Source organism: Oculina patagonica, chromosome 8, assembly GCF_052425735.1.
Source record: "Oculina patagonica isolate OP01 chromosome 8, crgOcupat, whole genome shotgun sequence".
In the NCBI taxonomy this organism is placed as follows: Eukaryota; Metazoa; Cnidaria; class Anthozoa; order Scleractinia; family Oculinidae; genus Oculina; species Oculina patagonica.
In genome coordinates, this window is record NC_135765.1 from 5,032,051 (window position 1) to 5,052,278 (window position 20,228).

Sequence of the window (20,228 nt, forward strand, 5' to 3'; positions counted from 1 at the left end):
ACTACTAAAAAAAGAATAATAAAAATGTTATAACGTTATAATTTATTTCTAATGTAATATTAATAATCTTTCTCATACAATAAAATTTTAAAATCGTTTTAATAAGGCAGTTGTCTTACTATGCCCGACTACCATTAGAAGATAGTGTAATGAAGGTCATGACGTATTATCGGCAAGTGAAATGTACATAGCTAAGGTGATCAAGAAGTTTAGATGTCCGAATATATATTATCAGTCGTTTGGTTTAACTTTGATCAGAATGAGTCTACCACTGTTCCCTCGGTGAAAATGTCTGACCTTCTTTGCAGTACAGTAGAGCTTAAAGTCATTTTTTGTTTATCATCCTTCTAAACTAGTTTCTGGTTACCACATATTAGTTGTCTCATTAATCGGTTTGCTAAAAAAGGGGTTGCTACGGCTTCATAAACAGGCGAAAACGCATCCTGCACTTATTAGTTCTTGTTAATGATAAGTAGCATCCGTGCATGCATTTAATTCACGGCAAGCCCTAGATGCTAGAGTACGGGCAATAAGGTTGCTCCAACTCGCCACTCGTCTCTCTCGGGAGTAAGCGACCACAGACGGCTGAAATTCAGGCCAGTTAAATAGGCCATTTCCGAGTTACCCTTTGCCTCTTTTTCAAAACGAGCCTACGTGCGAAACCATTTAAGAGAAAGTTTCTAGAAAAATCAAATAAAAATGGTCTTTTGTGGCAAGGCTAACACCGGGATATCGCTCATCTTCTGCATGAAGGTAGTCGCTTTGCCGGCTATTACCTGGAATATGGCTTAATCAAGTAACACAAGTAGCACCCATTAATCATGACGATACATATTTGGATAAAACGTATCAGTGGTTGCTTCAAATTCACCAGTCGCAAGACGGATTCGACAAGCGGCACGCGAACTGAACGGGAAGCCATTGAAGAAATGACAGGAAATGAAACGTATTTCAACGGTCAGGAGATCATAATCAAGCAAAGGTGAACATATTTATTTTGATTTATGCCTTAGTATTGCAAGCATTGCGATTAAATTGATTTAAAGAACAAATACGATGGTAATACTTTTGGTCACGCATTCAAAGACTGGCGTGATTTTATGCCGTTTTTGTTCGATTTTGAATAATTTTTTGACAAGTGCTTAATCATTTGCCCAAACCAAACTTTGCATACTTTGAAAGTATCATCCTTCTACACTTAAAAAACCTTTATCTCAAGGAATTCTGAGATATGGCACATAGTGAAAATGACGATTTTTTTGACCAACCGACTTTCATGGCGCGTGAGAATAGTCTGGTTTTGTTTACCGTTAAATAATTAGATTAAACCAAAACTCTTGAAACTATGCTTCTTTGGACAAGGAAGAGTCATGCAACAAACCGGTTGTATTTTTTTTTCTGCGCTTGATCGTTTTGACATGTGAATTGAATGAAAATGGTCGATTTTCAACCCAATTTGTACCCTCTGAATCGAGTCTAGACGTCAAATCGAAAATTTCGTTTTTCTCAGAAAAATAAAATTAAAAAACAACAACAACAACATATTGTTTTTAGTTTTAATAAGGACTACCTATTTGCAGAAGATGAGCGAACTGCCTTGCAGCATGTTGTTTAATTTTTCTGCAAACTTGCTCTTAAATGAAAATGAGTTTGCAGTTTGCATGAAAATGGACTAGAAGGTGAAACTATTTTCGATTTGAAACAGAGGCAAAAGGATAACTCGGAAATGGCCTATTCCTAGAGAATAAGCTTTTTTTTTAAGGAAGATGGTTTGGAGATGGATCCTTAAAAACTGTTGCTAACAGTCGTAAGGTTGTCTCAAGGTAATACGTCAAGTCCCGAAAATATCGGAATCACTCAAAAGTTCTTTAGAAATCATCGGATGATACTCGACACTCATTTTTGTTAATGAGTTGGACACTGCTAAGTGAGATACACCGAATGCAAATATGGTGGACCACTTAGTCGGTGCCTGGGACGAGTCGCATGAAAGCGAGGCTAGTTAGGCCTCAATGTTTTGCTTTGACAATGGTTTCCTACCAAGTCTTGCTTCGTGGTCGATCTGGCCTTTTAAGTTTCGACCTTCCTACGAGTTTTTGGGTTCATTAATGCTACCTGAAGGGAAAAGAATGTTCCACAGCAGAGAAAGTTTTTTTTGCCAGTTTTCCCTTTCACATCTGAGGGGAAATTAGACGACGGAAAGGAGTTCGTGATCGCCGAAGGAACTTTTTATAAAGTTCGTTCATTACATTTCAGATTAGAAGATTTTAGAAAACGTGTAAGCGATCACATTTAGCTCCAAGTCGTTCTTATTTGGCTCAATGCTGTTTACTAGCTTTAACTATGGGGGCTAGTTATAGGGGTTACTATTAATTTGTTTCGTGCGATTCCGTGAGGATGGATCGGACACGGGCAAAGCCGGACATGAACGACTTCTTTTGAAACAGAGGATGTCTTTGAAGTGGAGCTTTTTTTTACCTTGGGAAAGGTAATGGCCACGCAACTCGTGCTGGAACACCACTAGACACCACATAAGCTCTTCATTTAAACGATTTTTCTAAGATCTTCTAACCTGAAATGTAGCGAACAAACCTCAATAGTTTCCGCGTCGATCATGAACTCCTTTCTTTCATCTCAACGAATTACATAGATCCACTTTTTCCCCTAGAGGCAAACAGTGAACACTTCTATTACTTCTCGTGGCATTCAGAAACACAGAAACTCGTAGTCACAGCAAAAAGAAACACGCCAGATCGACGAATAAGCAAGACTTTTGAAGGAAAGCATTGTCAAAACAAAACACTGAAGCCTAACTAGCCTCGCTTTCATGCAGCTCGTCCCAGGCACCGACAGAATGCTCCGCCATATTTGCATTCGGTGTATACAATACCGCAAATGCATATAAAAAGTAAAAGTAAACTCAGATTTGTCAGAATTAACCGATACTAAGGTACCACGGAAGGAAAATTGGCGTTTGCGTTCCAAGTGAAACTGTGTGCAAACCATCAATGCTAACCCCAATAAACTGCATATATTCTGAAAGCGCTAGCTTATATGATGTAGATTCTAGTTTTTGATTTTGTTTTGATCGTATAGACCATTTTAAGCAACGTCAGCATTTTGTTTGTGTTTATGATGTTGGTGTCTTTAATTTCTTTATTAAATTTCGCGGAAAGTTATCGCTCATCGCAAAAACATTCATGATACAGAACTTATTCACGTACTTATAACCAAGATGATAATGCACCAGACTCCAACAGATAATTAGCTGAAAAAGCTCCCAGCACAATTATTTTCGTGTATTAAATTGACTAATAGACACATTGCATCATGCAAAGTCGAGTCATCGTTTAAGTTGCGATCACTACCCTCTTTTAAAAGTGAGACGCCCTCTTCGTTGATGCTCCTTTAAAAGTTTCTTTAGACTGTTTACACATGTTCGCTTAAATGGCGTGATCACCACCTGAAAAGTGGTTCAGGGATGTTTATAAATATTAAATTATAGTCACGGCTTGACTCCTACGAGTCAGCTAAAACGAAAACACGATGAAAGCTACAGACACGCAACATACAGAACTAAGCGTTTCAAATGAACAACAGAATATACCTTAATTAATATAGCAAAGCATTGAAAAAAATGTTTCGACAGGTTGCTAGAGACATCTTGTTGCGTAGCAAAAAAATTTCATTACCAGTGCAATGGTTCTGCGCAGGTGCTATACACATTTTCAAAACAACAATAATATTAAAATTATACCGTATAGCAACGAGAAAGCACCAAATTCTAGGGTTTGAGGAGATCGGCTTCAGTATGCATGCCCCGATAAATTAGTTTATTTTTGCATGAATGTCGCTCGACCTGTGAAGATTACCCCAAAAAACCACGCAATTGTATGACCAATAGGCCATTGTTTGAAACACAAAATATAACAGAATCTGAAGGTGTCCAGCAGTGATGTAATGCATATAAGCCCAAGAGGTAAAATTTTGGATGTTGATCTGAAGAAAGAATTTATTCTCATCCGGGTGGAAACTGCGCTAAAAAGTCACTCAACAGCTTATTGTATCCAGGTTTGTTAAACCTAATTGTTTTTTGCACCTTTAATCCTTAAATTTGTTTACTTTTAATCTACAACAATTTATATATATGCTCTACAAAAACTTAAAACTAGAACCACATAGTGGAAAATTTTTACTCTAGCTTGCATTGCTGCTTAACTTGCAGAATATTTCAGTAAACAACAAGTCATGTATTATCAGTGTCATTTGCTACTTTAGCAACAGTCTTGAAGTAGGTAAATATTTAAACAAACTGGTATTCTACAGGTTTAAAAAAGTTCTCTCATATACCTTTTCTCTCTCTTTGCATAATATGCGTAGATGCGAATCTTCAGTATATCTTAAACATTAGTAGAAGATTTTCTCCTCTACCCATACTGGTCCGTTCTTAGTAACAAGCGCGCTGAACATTTTTTAGCAAAACAAAACACAAAAGCAACCAAATTTAAGCCGGAATAAGATCCACTTTTAACGTTGTTAGGACGTATGACGCTATTAAAACAAACTAGAAAACAGTAACAGTAAGTAAACAATAAACAGTAAGTTATGTATTTAAGTCTTTTAAGATAAATTTCGTTTAAGGCCGCAGCAATTTGCGTAACGCCGTACAGTTACAAAATGATTCACGGAGCAGCAGCACTTAATATTTAAGAGATCTTTAAAAATAAGCGAAGATTATTTTTTCTGAAATGAGGATTCAATCTGAATAGAGGCACAAGCCTTATTTCAAGGAAACAGCGGTCTCGAAATCATACACTTCATTTTGCCACCAACAGGATTTATTGTCGGTAGTCCCGAGCTCAGCTCGATCTCTGCAATCTTAGGCTACGCTTTGTAAAAAAAACAAATGGTCAGACTTGCTGCAAATGAGAGTTCTTGACAAATTTGTGTTAATTTAAACTGATTTTTTTTTTTCGAACAACACAGCGGTCCTACAAGCTTGTTTCTTATCCCCGCAAACAGATTATATTGTATATCCGTAAATACAATTTTAATTTCGCAGGAGATGCCTGTGCCGATATAGCAAAAATGACTCGCCAACATATTTTCGTTATCGCCATACTGTTTATGGTGTCTGTAATGTTTCGCAACATCTCCAGCCAGCAATGCGGAATTGACACTTACTCCATCTATCAAATGATGCTAAAGGGTCACACCTTTAAAACGTTCAAGGCTCGGCCACTTTCGATGGACTGCAGAGGGGCATGTAACTCTGACGCCAGGTGTCAAAGTTATAACTACATCTTTTTCAAAGACGTATGCGAGTTGAACAACAGAACTAAGGAGGCCAGACCAGAGGACTTTGTCAAGGACAACGACAGATATTACATGACGAAGTCTCCAAACCGAGGTAAACAAAACTAGCTTAAGATAAAATAAGATGAAATAAGTGGACAGCAGAGGGGGAAGTTAAACTTTAACTTCTGTTAATTAAATTTCCAAAAATACAACAAGTTCTCGAGTTTTAGCTTGTTTCCAAGGAAACTTCTCTCCAAATTTCTCGTACATGATCCCAGTTCGTTTCCTTCCTCGGTTGATCTAAAATATTGCTCATTTTGAATTCAATAATGTAGAATCGGATGGTTTTAAATTCTATCTTGTGGCAGTCGCGGGCCGTACATTTTCTTAGAAGGGCCGAGCGACTTTTTCCAGCCCTTTCAGACCAAAGCGTGCGGCACTCTATTTTCATCTGGTTCGCCAAGGAAATAACGCGCGGGGCTCTGTGACATACGACAAAATAAAATTATTTTGTTTCATTCAATTCTAGTGCCCCTCGGTTCCATTCCCGAGCTGCCTGCTGATTCGTGCAGAGAGATCAAGGCAAGCGAAGGAGGACAAACGGTCAGCGGTAACTACTGGTTGGACCTCGAGAGGAACGGAAACCCTTTAAAAGTCTACTGTGACATGACAACTGACGGTGGTAAGTGATTGATTATTCCCTGGGTAAAAGAAACAACTCCTCGCTTTTAAACAATCAAATAAACAGCAACAGGTACTTCGACTAGTCTCAAAAACCTCACGAATCTAATAATATCTTGTTAAATATGTTCAAATAGCGTAACATTCTGCCCAAGATGGTGTTATTAATGACTCATGGGAAGCAACTCCGACCTGAATTAAACCGAGAATGAGAATGAGCAAGCTAATTAGGTATCAAACCTTGGATCCCTGAAAGCCGTCGTTTGCTTGTTTCCCCGGCAAGTGATATCGATGAGCGTCGTTTAACTTATATACTACTAACCTGCTCACTAATAAATGCCCATGGGGCCTCATTATGTTTATTCAAATGACTTTCAACAGGACAACAATCACATTTACGGAAAAGTTATAATAAAGTTATAATTTTGCAATAGTGTACGATGAAAAAAAAAACTTTTTTCTGTTTATAGTCTTACCCCTAGGTTGGTATTCCTATCGTCCTGGTCATTCTTGTAAGCACATCCGGGACTCTGGGTACTCCAAAGGAGACGGAAAGTACTGGATCGATCCCAAGGAGGGCGGAAACCCTTTAAAAGTCCACTGTGACATGACAACTGACGGTGGTAAGTTATAGATTAGTCCCTGAGTAAAAGAAGCATATGGTTTTGAAAAAAAAGTAAGGTAAATTATTTGCATTTACATTTACAGAAAAATTTTACTTAATAATATAAACTCTTGTTGTTAGGCCATCTTAGCTTGATTAAAAATATAAGGCAAACAGCGATGATAAACATGGTGAAAAAACGCATTTTACTAACTTGACGTTTCGTCTGCTAAGCAACCTACACTTTCAAATTTTTAACAACTTTTTATATATTGTTATAAAGGAGGTCTGGAACCAAGACTGGGAATATTAATCAAAATTGTAGAAACTTAATATTTACGTTTCAGTTAATAAAGCAACAACGTCTCAGTGTTGACGTTGACATTAAATGATGGTTGCAGTTCTTGAATGAACAAAGTCTCCTTATTTTAGCAGTGGAGGTCAGTTTTGCCAGACGCTAGAATGTCAAAATGATCTCATTTGATGTTATGACCGGTGGTTTTGGTATGATCAGCAATCGCTGATGGATGATTAACAAATGGCAAACGCCATAGCGTACACTATTGAGTTATGCATGTATGCGGGAGGTTGCTAAGCACGAAAGAAGCGTAAGAGTCACACGAGGCGATAGCCGAGTGCGACTCTAGCTTCTTGAGCGCTTAGCAAGCCTTCCAAGTACATTCATAACTCAATAGTGTACGCTATGGCGTTTACCATTTGTTTTATAGCACAACTCTTAGGCGATTTATTACAGTTTTTTTTTTTGAAGTAAAAGTGCGCGCGCTTATTTAAACAAATGCGTGTAGTGCTCGCGTAAACGCTGACGAAAACCTAAAAGAAAAAACAAACAAACTTTTTGAATTTTTGATTTTAGGCGTGCCTTATGCCTAAAAGTCTTTCAGCATTATGGAGAGATGGATGTTCTTATGTTTAGCTTTTCAAATTCACAGGAAAATTGAGAAAATATGTAGAAACTCGTGAAGTAGCAGCACTTTCTTGTGCCATGTCGCATCAGATCACACCTTGCGCTCAGGTTGAAGACATACATCAGCGTACACCCATGGGCAAATAGTAGACGGTAAATTAACCAATCAGAGCGCGCGCTTTACCTTAGTTGTGCTATAAAAGCATATGCATATGCATGCACTAAAAGCATATGCATACGCATGCACTAAAAGCTGTCGCAAGTTTCCAAATTGATCGAGTATCGTTATATCGCAAATGGATATACATGTGCCGGATATACACTTGTTAATGTTGTTAAGACTTTTTTGTTTTCTTGGGCTCGTCGGTACGGCCAAGGGTAGATCATTATAGGCCAATACCCGACACTTAATCAGAAAATTGTGATTCTAGCGAAAAATAACAATGTTTTCCATACTACCTAATGTTCACAAACTTAAAACCGACTGAGGCCTGAGTAAAAAGTAACACTTGTGCATTTATTAATGCTGTTTCCACATAACTGTGATCTGCAACAATTAATTTACGCGTTACCATTGTAATCGATGAAATGTGCAAAGGTTGTTAGAGTACTTATATTACGTTATATTTTTAAATTTGAACGTGCCACGATGGTAACCCGTTGGAAAGTGATTAGAAACTTCCTATATATATCAGCGCCGAAATAATTTTCGTCTAAGAACCATTCTATGATGTCCTACTTTTGTTTCTGTGATGGTTAATAAAACTGTATCCAAGGAACAGGTGCACTGCTCGATTACTTTTATAGCGGAGCTCCCACGCGCCGAAGGCGCGTAGCGTAGCTCCATAGGTAACATGCGGGTACAAGGGAACAGACAGGGCAAATGGTATCCTATCGAACCGGGAAATTTTGGTTGTCGCGTACGTACGTCCGTCCGTACGCACGGATTAGGCCTGGGAACGAGCTAGGCTCCGGTGGCAACCCGCGTCTTTTGGCGGGAAAAATCATTACTAACAAGGCCTTAGCAAAAAAGTTTTTTTAAAAACGATTTCTACTCAGCTAAGCTTATATAGTAGGAAGTTTTAAACGCGAGGGGAAAAAATCATTCTTAGCTCTTGTTGACAATGTTAGAATTACATGAAGGGGAGACTAACTTGAGGAAGTCCGCTGTGTGAAAAGTCAGGAAACAGTCTCACAGCACGCCGATTTACCAAGCGTACGCATGAGTTTACTACTAAGCATGAAGACTCCGCGATTGAAAAGCACACGAAGGACTCAGTTTTAAAGACAGTTTATTACAGATACATTATTTCTGGATATATTCCTCGTTTCACCCGCGATGACAACCATAGTTAGTAGAGGAGTAAAGATTGTGGCCGATCGAAATGGAAATCTTCCAAGCTTCTTCGTGTTTGAAGCAAAGACGGTCAAAGACAACATTCCTTTACGAAAACAAGGTGAGCTATTGATGTTTATTTTTTTTAACAGATTAGACAAGTCTTTGGGTATTTAGATTAACCAGCATTCAACCTAATACATCATTTTAAAACGAAGCTGGGTTCTAGCTCTCAGTCGTGTACATGTACCGGTATGTCAAACAAGGACATAGACTTAGTGAACTGAAATTCGTTTTGGCTTGTATTCAAAGCATACCTTACTTCTGGTTTTTCCTATCCGCGTTAATTTGTTTATTCTGTAGTTAAATCACCAAAGTAGGAAGAACACACCACTTTTAAACGTTGGAAAGAGTACAAAACAAGTAGAGGACAAAATTTACATGAAAATTTGTAAGAATGTGGTCGAGTCAGATGCAATACAGGGGACATTGATAGCTGAGAGTCTTAGCGAAATATAGTTTCTCCATGAGTGATGAGCTCTGTTATTTTTCACTGAGAACTTTGCGTAGTTTTCCTTATTTTAATTTTTATCATATGAATGTTATGAGTGAAAACGTTTTGTGAAAGTTTTGTATTTCTTATCTGATAACAGCCTTTCTCAGAATAAATTGATTAGTTTATTCATATTTTTTTTAACTTACCGTATTTAATCGATTAAACGCCTCCCTCGAATAAGCGCTGCATGTTAGAACAGAAATATTAATAAACGTCGCCCTCGAATAAACGCCGCATCATAATGATGCGGCATTCATACGAATAACAGACTCGGAAAGCAAATGCAGCAATAATCAAGCTTGAGCAGGCCAAAAAAAATATTTTTCTTGATTGTAACAAGGTTTTAAGGAATTGAAATTGACTTTTCAGGCATAAACTAAAACATGTTTCTGTTTTTTTTTTTTTTAATTAAAATGTTCAGTTACCATACTATTGTTTACAAGAAATAAATTGAATTTTAAATGAACGCCGCCCTCGTATAAACGCTTCCCTCTAATAAACGCCGCACTCGAATCACGAATAATTAAATAAACGCCGTGGCGTTTAATCAAATAAATATGGTACATAAAAGAATATAGCACAGATTCTAAAATGTTATGCGAAAGATCATGAAATTTTCTTAAGTTACGGTATAACAATTAACAACCAAACTGATCCTGAAGTTATAATGTAGGATAAGGGCTTGGAAAAAAATAAATTCCAGATTGCCCTGTGGTTAACAAGCAGCTCTCAAATTTTGCTTGCCTAGGACTATGCATGATTGTGTTTCTTAGTAAACTTGTGACTGTATAATTTACATGTAGACGACTTGCCTGGGTCTTTAAACCTATTAGGCAAACAGGCATGAAAAATTAATTGCTTGACAGAAAAATCTACTTGCCCCAGACAATCAGAGGGTACTTTTTTAGCCCTGTGGCTATGAGCATTGCTTTCTTGAAGGTTGCACATGACTCGTACAATTCTTTAAGCCATTCAAAGTTTTCCAACTTAAAGCAGTGACTAAATCAAATATTTTTGCCAATTTTTTTTCTTTTTGATCGTGAAAAAAATAAGTTCAAAATGGGCCTGTCTGTGATGACTCGAGGATATAATTAAAAGTAAATACATGTAATACATGTACAACAAGTTTTTTGAGGTCAATTCAGTGAGAAGTATTTATGGAGGGTGTAAGATGCAGTTTGAAGTTATCATTTATTTTGGTAAATCTGTTGTCTTTCTAAAACTTGCTATGTTAGGATTTCCATACTTTTTGCCAGGATGCAAGTTAAGAATTTTAAAGGTTTTTGATATGTATAAATTTTTTTTTTCAGTGCAGGGAAAACAGTCAAGGGGTGCAGTTAGTGAAATTGGTGATGCAGGTAATCATTACATAAGTGTCAGCTTATACCTTTCTTTATCTAGATATTAAAAAAGCTCCATGACACATTAGTGCATGAAACTTGTTTTTCAAGTGTAAAACTTTTGGGTGTGAAAAATGGTATGCGTTTTAACCCCTTGGTAAGTTTACATTGTATATTTCCCTAAAATCCTCTTTCAATTGAGGATGTAATATACACAATTTATATGTAACAGCACATGTACATAAAATGTTTTTATTGTTCAAGAAAAAGGTTTTCGTTGTTCATACAATGCACCCCTCCCCCACCGTGGAGGAGGGGTATGAGGGCAAAGACCCAACAAGATCTGCTACCTGACCCGACAAAATACTGGAATACTTGTAATGATTTTGTGGGAGAAGTGCAAATTGACCTGTTGTGTTTGAATTTCTTTTTGTTAATACCTTAAACCTTAATAGCTAATAAGCTCAAGCCCTAACTTAACATAAATTGTCTTGTTGTGGTACCAGGCAAATGTAGAAATAGAACTTAAACTCAGCTGAAATTTTACGTGAACACAAAGACTTAGTAAAATTTTAGAGCTGCTTAGGCCAGAAAAGCCAACTGGGCTTGTTGATGAGCCGGCTTAGTGTTTTCTTAGCTACATCCCTGATAAAAGTTTTAGGGAGAATATGTAAGCTTTCCTGGACTTAATCACAGTACTTTCAACAGCACCTGTCAGAGATAAATATAAGATTCTCAAAAGACACATCATTTTGTAGGGAACTCTTTAATTAAGCCGGTGTCTCACACCCCAAAACATTCATCAAAGCCTCGCCATGTGCCGGGTCTTATTGATAGCACTATTAGTAGCACTATTAGTGTCTTCAGTAGGTAAAAAAAGGTTTTGCTGACACACTCACTCTGAAAGGACATTTTGGTTCTAAACATATCCCCCAACACATTCCCTGGCCCATGCAAAAATTGGAAAAATAACTCTCTTTTTTATGTATCTGTATAATGTTCTGAATAAATTAAATTAAAATTATAAATATTCATTTGATGTCAATGATCATCAACAAAATGGTATCTGTTATTTTCCCTTTTTCAGGGTTAACACGAGTAGCAGAATTTCCACAGAGAGTTGCAGACACAGAGAGAGATAAATGAACAATCAGAATATATTATTTCTTCACTGCATGTACAACTAATACTTATGTACATGTACTCTGTGTGAAAATATACAATTTATGAAGTCAGGTGTAATTTTAAAGTTAATGAAATAGAGCCAGATAAGGTTCAACCATGTACGTATTTCTTAAGGGATCTCTGACAACACAATATAGATAGATGGATAGATGCTTTATTAAAACTAAATTGCAACCCAAGGGTTGAATAATATAGTTTTTTACAAAAAAATTACAATGGTTAAAAAGGTTAAAATTACTTATATACACAAAATGAAATATACAGCTATAAAAAGTCAAACATTTAAAATTTGAGCGCATTGCTAAAATAAAAAAATATAAAAATCATCCGGCTACCCAAACATTTGTGGGAGGTGTGGTGACCTAATGGTTATTGTGCTGGACTCCGGATCGAGCGGTCCGGGTTCGAGACCTGGCCCGGGCACTACGTTGCGTTCTTAGGCAAGACACTTTACTCTCATAGTTCTTCTCTTCACCCAGGTGTATAAATGGGTACCGGCTTATTTACTGCTGGGGGGGGGGGGGATTAACCCTGCAATGGACTAGCATCCCATCCAGGGGGAGTAGAAATACCCCTAGCCGCTTAATAATGCTTCAGAAACCTGGTTACGCTCCAGCCTGATGAGCCACTTGGCTCAACAGCAGGCTTTACCTACCCAAACATTTAATTCCCAGTGCCCGCACTGTGAAGAACAGTAATCATGATAATGAGATACACAGTTCATCAATCTCTAAATTAATATCACATGTTGCAATACAATAATAACTGATGAAATATATGTTGTTCATAGGCAAATTTTTACTTCATCACCAAAACCAAACTCAGTCATTAAATAATAAAACATTAAACACAGCTGTTTTGTTTTGTGGGTGTGTCTCACAGATCAGTTATTTGTTGTTAAGCCTTCTGTTTCAGTAGAACTAATTTAATAGCCATATTTTTTTCTCATGCTTGCATGGTTTAATATACAAGCAAATGCATGGTAAAATTTTTGCCAAACAATCTATACAGACTATACCTGAGTTTAGGACTAACAAACAGTATGTCTGCCTCTCCAGAATTTTTCTTAGTTTACATGCAATTAAGTAAAGTGAAGCCCCTCAAGGACAAAGGGACTCATATGAAGGGAAAATGGTGTTATCATTTTGGGGAAACCTATTTGGCAGAATGATAAATGCCACTATTTTGCTTGCGGCTGGCTTTTACTCAGGTTTGCTAGCAGACAGCTGTTATTTTTAGTATCGGGAAATAATACTGTCACTGTTCCAATAGGACCCCCGTTTGGGGGGTGGGGGGGGGGGGTGGGACAAGCTACATGCAAAACTTTCCAGTTGTATGCTTTGTACAGCTATAACATACCAGTTATGGTGGGTGTATGGATATTTTCTAGAGCAACGCTTTCTTTGTTCTAGTTTCTCTTTGAGAGTTTATATACCTTTGGGAGGTTATGCACAAACTGCTAGATGATTATCCTCTTTTGATTGATCAACTATTTTTACTTTTATTTGGTGCTGTTGTTCATGGTGAAAAACAATACATAATATATATAAAGAAAATAACACGAATAAAAAAATCATTCTAAAAAAGATGTAAAGGGCATATAACCTGGGAGCTCCGCTTTTAGGCTTGCCTAAATCTATATATTACTCTAATTCGCACTACAAATACTTTCTAGGGTTTTTAGATTAAAATTGTGTATATAATAAAATTTCGGTCGTGTTGAATTCCCTGATGCTTTTGCTTTGTCAAATAACCGCTGACCTTGCCTGATTTCAGGAGGCTGGCTTCTTGTCTCCAATGTTGTGATTGATGACTCATCTCCCTTCCAACTGTCAGTTGAGACATCGTACCGTGGAATAAGCAGCTATAACAGTAACAAGACGTTCCTCACGAAAACCGCAATGAAAGAGCTGAGAACACACTTGCCTTTCACTCAACTGAGATTCCACTGCAGTAAACAGCATCACGGACGGACGTTCCACGTGACCACGGCTGCTAATAGCACTGGTGAAGCTGTAGTCCAGTACCTTAGCGGTCAGACGGATGTCCAGCCCGACGCCTGTGGTTCGTTTGTAAGAATGGAAGATGACGACTCGGTGCTAGCCGGAGTTTGCCATAGATGGGGGTTTGAAAATGGTTTGTGGGAAATTGGTAAATGGGGGGCTGGCTATGATGAAACGAGATTATACGATCACACTGTCTTTGTCTTCAGTCTGTCACATTGGGTTTTGACTGAGGATGGCTCCAGATTGGACTGCGATGATCGCAGGACCGATGGAGAGTCTTCTGGTGATTTCTGGAAGGTCTTTGTTCGTTAAGAAACAACAACGACAACTTACTGCTTAATACATCACAGGCTGAAAAATTTTAGTTCCTTAACGAGCATTAGTAAATATAGTTTTCATGTTAGTTGACTCAACGTTTGGTATATACGTACACCGTACCGTAGTAGACTAGGGCAAAGGGATAAAATCGTTAGGATGGCTAAATAATCGTTATAAGTATGTATACATAAACTGAAAAAGCAACATGGTTTATGGGTGCATACCAAATTGGACTGTTCACTCCTATTACCATAAGTTAAGTTCAAATAACTCCGATAGGGAGTAAATTGCTGCGAGGATAAATACAGACTAGATTACTAGGTCGCACTCAGTAGATACATATATTGTAACTATCTCAATACGGGAGTTAAGTCCCGCAGTGGCAAGTCAAATACAGACTTATTGCACCAAAGGCCATTGTTTGAACAGGGCTGTAGGTAGGAGGGTGCGATGGTTGCGTCCAAACCCCTCCCCCACCACCACTGCCACCGATGGGCCACAAAGATCAGCCAATTCGGGAAGTGTGGGTTAAAATGACTCTCACAATGTGGGGAATGGTGCCATGGTGTTTTTTAAGTTACAACGTTTTTAAATGCTTACTTAAAAGTTAGCTTTTAAGAAAGATTGGATTGTGTGATTAATTGTTAAAAGATTTGATATCATGTTAAATGCTTGTTGTAACATACTTGGTTTAAAGTAGCCGATACATAGCATAAGCACGTGCAATGTCAATGTTTAACTGGCTAATCCATATGTACTTGACTTTTATTTGTAGTCGGTCTATTATACTCTGAAGTCTACTCTGGCAGTTTGACGGTTTAAGCAAATTTTGGTTTGCCAGTAAATTTGTATTCTGGCGGTTTACGGTCAAGAAACTTTGGTGGTGCGGTCTTTAGGAGAAAACAAAAGCAATTTGCGGTCTAGGAAGAACGAAATATGGCGGTTTGCGGGACTGTACGACCCCTATAATAGACCCTCTTTGTAGTTAACAGCTTAAGTTTTGTAATATAAAAGTTGTGCGTTCATTGCTTACGGATTTCACATTTGCATTGCTTGACAAATTTGTAGCGAGGCATGCAGATATCGCTCAAGCTTGGGATGATATTTTTGTGTATCAGTAGATAATAACCCTTAACCTCGTTAAGAGAACCATAGAGTAAATATGATTTTTTTAAAAAATTACCACTAAGAAAAAGTTTTAAGCAAACAGCACCAAATTAACGTTTTGCTCGAAATATTTCATTTTAATGGTCACATGCTGAGCCTCCATCCTTAAATTTTGAAGCTTGCACGACCCTTATACAGCATACTAACAAAAACTTTACACAGCTTTTATTTCAATTCCCATTATGCACACAGACTCAAAAAATCAAACCACATTCCGTGACTCGAATTTTGATTCATCAAAGGAAAGGGTTAAGCTTTATTAAGTAGATCAGGTTGCTGTCATTGTTGTATTTAATGTTGAATGTTTAAAATATCCCTCTTGTAACTTGTCGCCGATCTAAAACTAAACTGGTATTGCTGTGTTAGTGGCCAGATTGGAAGGAAGGTTCGCCTGGAGTAAAACTGCCACTCAGGACACCCTCCACACACACTGTTTGCGAACACAATACAGGCTAGAACAAGTTCTTTAACGAGAACAAAGATATAAAACTTGATATTTGATATAGAATTAGATATAGGCCACTGTATTAATACTTATGTTATTGTTTTAATGTAGGTTTAGCACATTGTATTTAAAATTCTTTATTGTATTTTTAGTTTTTTTTTTGCGCATTTGATCATATCACATGTTCATTTGCACCCTATAGATATAAATGACTAATTATCAACCAGTACAAACCCAGCGCAACCTTAATACTACAGTTCAGCCACTAACAGGTCGGCAGTATTTGTAATAGGCCTGTTAACGATTAAATTTAACTTGATGTGTTCTTTTACTTCTGTGAATGTCTTTTTTGTGTGAGAGGATTATTATTTTTCTTCCGTAGTGGAATAAAGGTATTAAAAAATCGCCTTTCTTACTTTACACGAAAATGTCTATGTTAAATGAAGCTTTACTCAGAGGTGCTACAGGACTTGTTTAACATAGTTCATAAGTGAATTCCAGAAAAAATATGGACCATATTGAATGCACCTTATCCGGAAAGGAACGAATATGTTACCTGAGATAAGAAAAAGAAGCCCAAGTAATCTGCTGCTGCAAAAAAAAAAAACAAACAACCGTGAACAACAAACAGAGACCTCGCCATATTTTTCATGTGGAAAGCAAAATAAACACTCATGTTTCCCCCGTTTACAAAATATTTTTTGCAGTAAAGTGTTTAAAATACCTCCTGAAAATGAAGAATTTTGCTTTCTCTGTTCGTTAGAATTATGGCTTGTATTACCTCTCAACAGTGGTAAGGTGAAGGTAAAGTCTGCGGGGGCTTTTACCGGTTTCTGTAGCATTAAGCAACTGGGAGTATTTCTCCTCCCCCCTGGATGGGATGCTAGTCCAAAACAAGGATACCCTAGCAGTATTTCGCCGGTACCCATTTATACACCTGAGAGTAAAGTAACTTATCTAAGAAAACAACACAATGACCCCGGCCAGGGTTTGAACCTGGTCCGCTCGATCCGAAGTCCAGCACAATAACCATTAGGCCACCACATCTCCCATGAATGCCATGAAAGAAAGTAGCTAGCTGAGCTGAACAAAAGCGAGCAATCGTGTGAAACGCCCCCGTCACGGCTAAACTCCTACGAGTCAACTGAAACCAAGACACAGTGTTGAATGCTACAGACACGCAACATATTGAGCTTAGATGTAAGGTAAAGTCTGTGTCCGAGCCAAGCCAGTGGCCCATACAGCCGGAGCTTATCCCGGTTTCCGTAGCATTAAGCGACTGAGAGTATTGCTACTCCCCCTGGATGGGATGCCAGTCCATCGCAGGGATTACCCCCCAGCAGTAAATTCGCCGGTACCCATTTATACACCTGGGTGGAGAGAGGCACTGTGAGAGTAAAGTGTCTTGCCCAAGAACACAACGCAGCATCCCGGCTAGGGCTCAAACCCGGGCCGTTCGACTCGGAGTCGAGAGCGCTAACCATTAGGCCACCGCGCCTGCCACTAGAGCTTAGATGTATCACCTCTAAATGGCGCTTTTAATTACTACTACTGGTCTAAACTGACTCGAAGCTCAGCTTTGTCCAATGATATATAATACCAAAAATTTAAAAAAAATAATAAAAAGGAATGAAAAATTAATCCTTCTTTCTCAATATCTTTATTTTCGCTAAAATTTATCGGTCATCGCGAAAACGTTTTCCTTCAAACTTCGACAACACTGATGATGGCAAACAGCCGATAACGTTTGGTTTTAGCATTTTAATTCCACATTTTTTAACCTTTTTAGCTTTGTAAATAGTATATATGATACAGAAATGATTCACATACTTATAACCTGGATAATAAATAAATGCACCGGACTCAACAGATAATAAACTGAAAAACACCCATCACGATTATTTCCCTCAGTTTTAAATTAACTTAGACACATTTCAATCATTCATAGTGAGGCCTTCCAAGGGTGTTTTGGCAACAGGCGACACTGCTCCAAAATGTGGCGATAATCCTTTTCCGGAAAACACAAAAAGCCAACAAACACTGACAGAAAAAGGGGGCGACAATTTGCGACAGCGAGCAATCCATTTTTTAGTTTCGACAAAGCGATAACTTTATATGTGGTTGAAGGAAATATTTACGGGCGCTTACACTTTATATTAAACAAAATTACAACAGTGCAAACGCATTACGAACAGCGATGCTTGTATTCTAGCAAAAACGTCAACACTCCCGCTAACCAAATAATCGACAGGTGGGATGGAAAACGAGCGACAAAGTGACATCAGAAACCCCCTTGGAAGGCTTCCATAGTCGAACTATCTTTTAGTCTGCCATCACTAGCCTCGCTCAAGAATGAGACGCTTTCTTCTTAATGCTCCCCTAGAAGTTTCTTTAGATATGATCGATTCGATGGCGTGATCGCAACCTGAAAATTGCTTCAGGGATGTTTATAAACATTAAGTTAAAGTCACGGCTTGACTTCTACGAGTCAGCTGAAACGAAGATACGATGAAAGCTACAGACATGCAACATATAGACCTTAGATGTATCACCTTTAAATGGTGCTTTAAATTACTATGACTGGTCTAAAATGGCTCGCGATCGGAGCTCAGTTGTATCGACCGATAAATAAAAATAAAAAAAAGGAATGGGAAATTAATCTTTCTTTCGTGGTGTCTATATTTTCTTTAATCTCGCTAAACTTTATCGGTCATCGCGAAAACGTTTTCCTTCAATCTTCGACAACCATGATACAGAAATTATTTACATACTTAACCTGAAAATAAATAAATGCACCAGACTCCAACAGATAATTAACTGAAAAAGCCCCCAGCATGATTATTTCTGTGTATTAAGTTAACCTAGACACATTTCAATCATTCATAGTGAGGCCTTCAAAGGGTGTTTTGGCAACAGGCAACATTGCTCCAAAATGTGGCGACAATCTTGTTCCGAATCACAAAAAGCCATCAGAAACTGACAGAAAAAAGGGGGCGACAATTTGCGACAGCGAGCAATCCATTTTTTAGTTTCGAATAAGCGACAAATTTATATGTGGTTGAAGGAAATATTTACGGGCGCTTACACTTTGTATTAAACAAAATTACAACATTGCAAACGCATTACGAACAGCGATGCTTTTATTCTAGCAAAAAGCGACATCAACACTCCCCCTAACCAAATAGTCGACATGTGCGATGGAAAACGAGCGACAAAGTGACATCAGAAACCCCCTTGGAAGGCCTCCATAGTCGAGCTATCTTTTAGTCTGCCATCACTAGCCTCGCTCAAGAATGAGACGCTCTCTTCTTAATGCTCCTTTAGAAGTTTCTTTAGATATGATCGCTTCGATGGCGCGGCGTGATCGGAACCTGAAAAGTGCCTCAGAGATGTTTATAAAGTTAAGTTATTTATTACAAATTTTTAATTATTTCAAATTTCTTATTTACAGTATGCAAAATGATAAATGAAGTTAAAAAATAAATAAGGCCTTACATATCAGAGATCCAGTAACTACTAAGAAATTAAACGTTTTTGAAAAGTTTTTGAAAAGTTCCAACATTAAAAAAATACCGTTCCGACAGGTTGCCAGGTACATCTTTAGTGTAGCAAAATGTTTAATTATCGATGCAATAGTTCTCTGCTGGTGCTATTCAAAATTCAAAGTTTATTTTCAAAACAACAGTTTATCGGACAGCAACGTGAAAGCACCAAATTCTAGGTTTTGAAAAGATCGACTTCAGTATTGACACATGAAGGTCGCTCGACCCGTAACGATTACCACAGAAAAGCATGGAAAAATCGAATAGATAACGCTTAAATGCATAAGCCTATTTGTATTACCTATATAGAGTCATTGTTTAATAACAAAATCTCAACAGTCAAGGCGCCCCACAGTGATGTAATTCCTATAAGCCCAAGAGGTAAGATTTTCTTCATTTGGAGGTTGATCTGTAAAAATAATTTTTTTCTCATCCGGGCGGAATCTACAATTAAAAGTTGCGCGACAGCTTATTTTATTCAGGTTCGTTAAAAGTTATTTCTTTTTTACTGTAGTTTGTTTGAATCCTAGAATTGGTTAACATATATTTAAAACAATGTATTTAGACCAATGTATATGCTCTACAAAAACCTAAAACTAGAACCACATAGTGGAAATTTGTACTCTAGCTCGGATCGCTGCTTAATATTTTGGTAAACAACAAATCGTGTACCAGTTTCATTATTAATCCCAACTTTAGCAACAGTAAGGAAGTAAGTGAGTATTTAAAGACTGGTATTTTACACTGACGTTGTATAAAATGTTCTCTCATATATGCTTTCTCTATCTCTCCTTGCATGAATGCAATGATGAATCTTCAGTTCAT

General features: G+C 37.7%; 1 protein-coding gene and 1 long non-coding RNA gene across 5 annotated transcripts in view; both read left to right on the plus strand.

Annotated features, from left to right (window-relative positions):
- The window catches only part of LOC144663434 (uncharacterized), a 40,807-nt gene extending 26,564 nt beyond the window's left edge, over nucleotides 1-14,243 (plus strand). For all 4 annotated transcript variants that reach the window (XM_078524384.1, XM_078524381.1, XM_078524383.1 and 1 more), the window contains one exon: nucleotides 13,702-14,243. In XM_078524384.1, the coding sequence (XP_078380510.1) occupies nucleotides 13,702-14,243 (542 nt within the window). The remainder of the gene's footprint in view (nucleotides 1-13,701) is intronic.
- On the plus strand, nucleotides 8,757-11,886 carry LOC144663076 (uncharacterized). The gene is made up of 3 exons (XR_013572575.1): nucleotides 8,757-8,965; nucleotides 10,711-10,758; nucleotides 11,828-11,886. It is a non-coding gene; the product is annotated as an uncharacterized LOC144663076 (long non-coding RNA).
- Nucleotides 14,244-20,228: the final 5,985 nt, after the last annotated feature.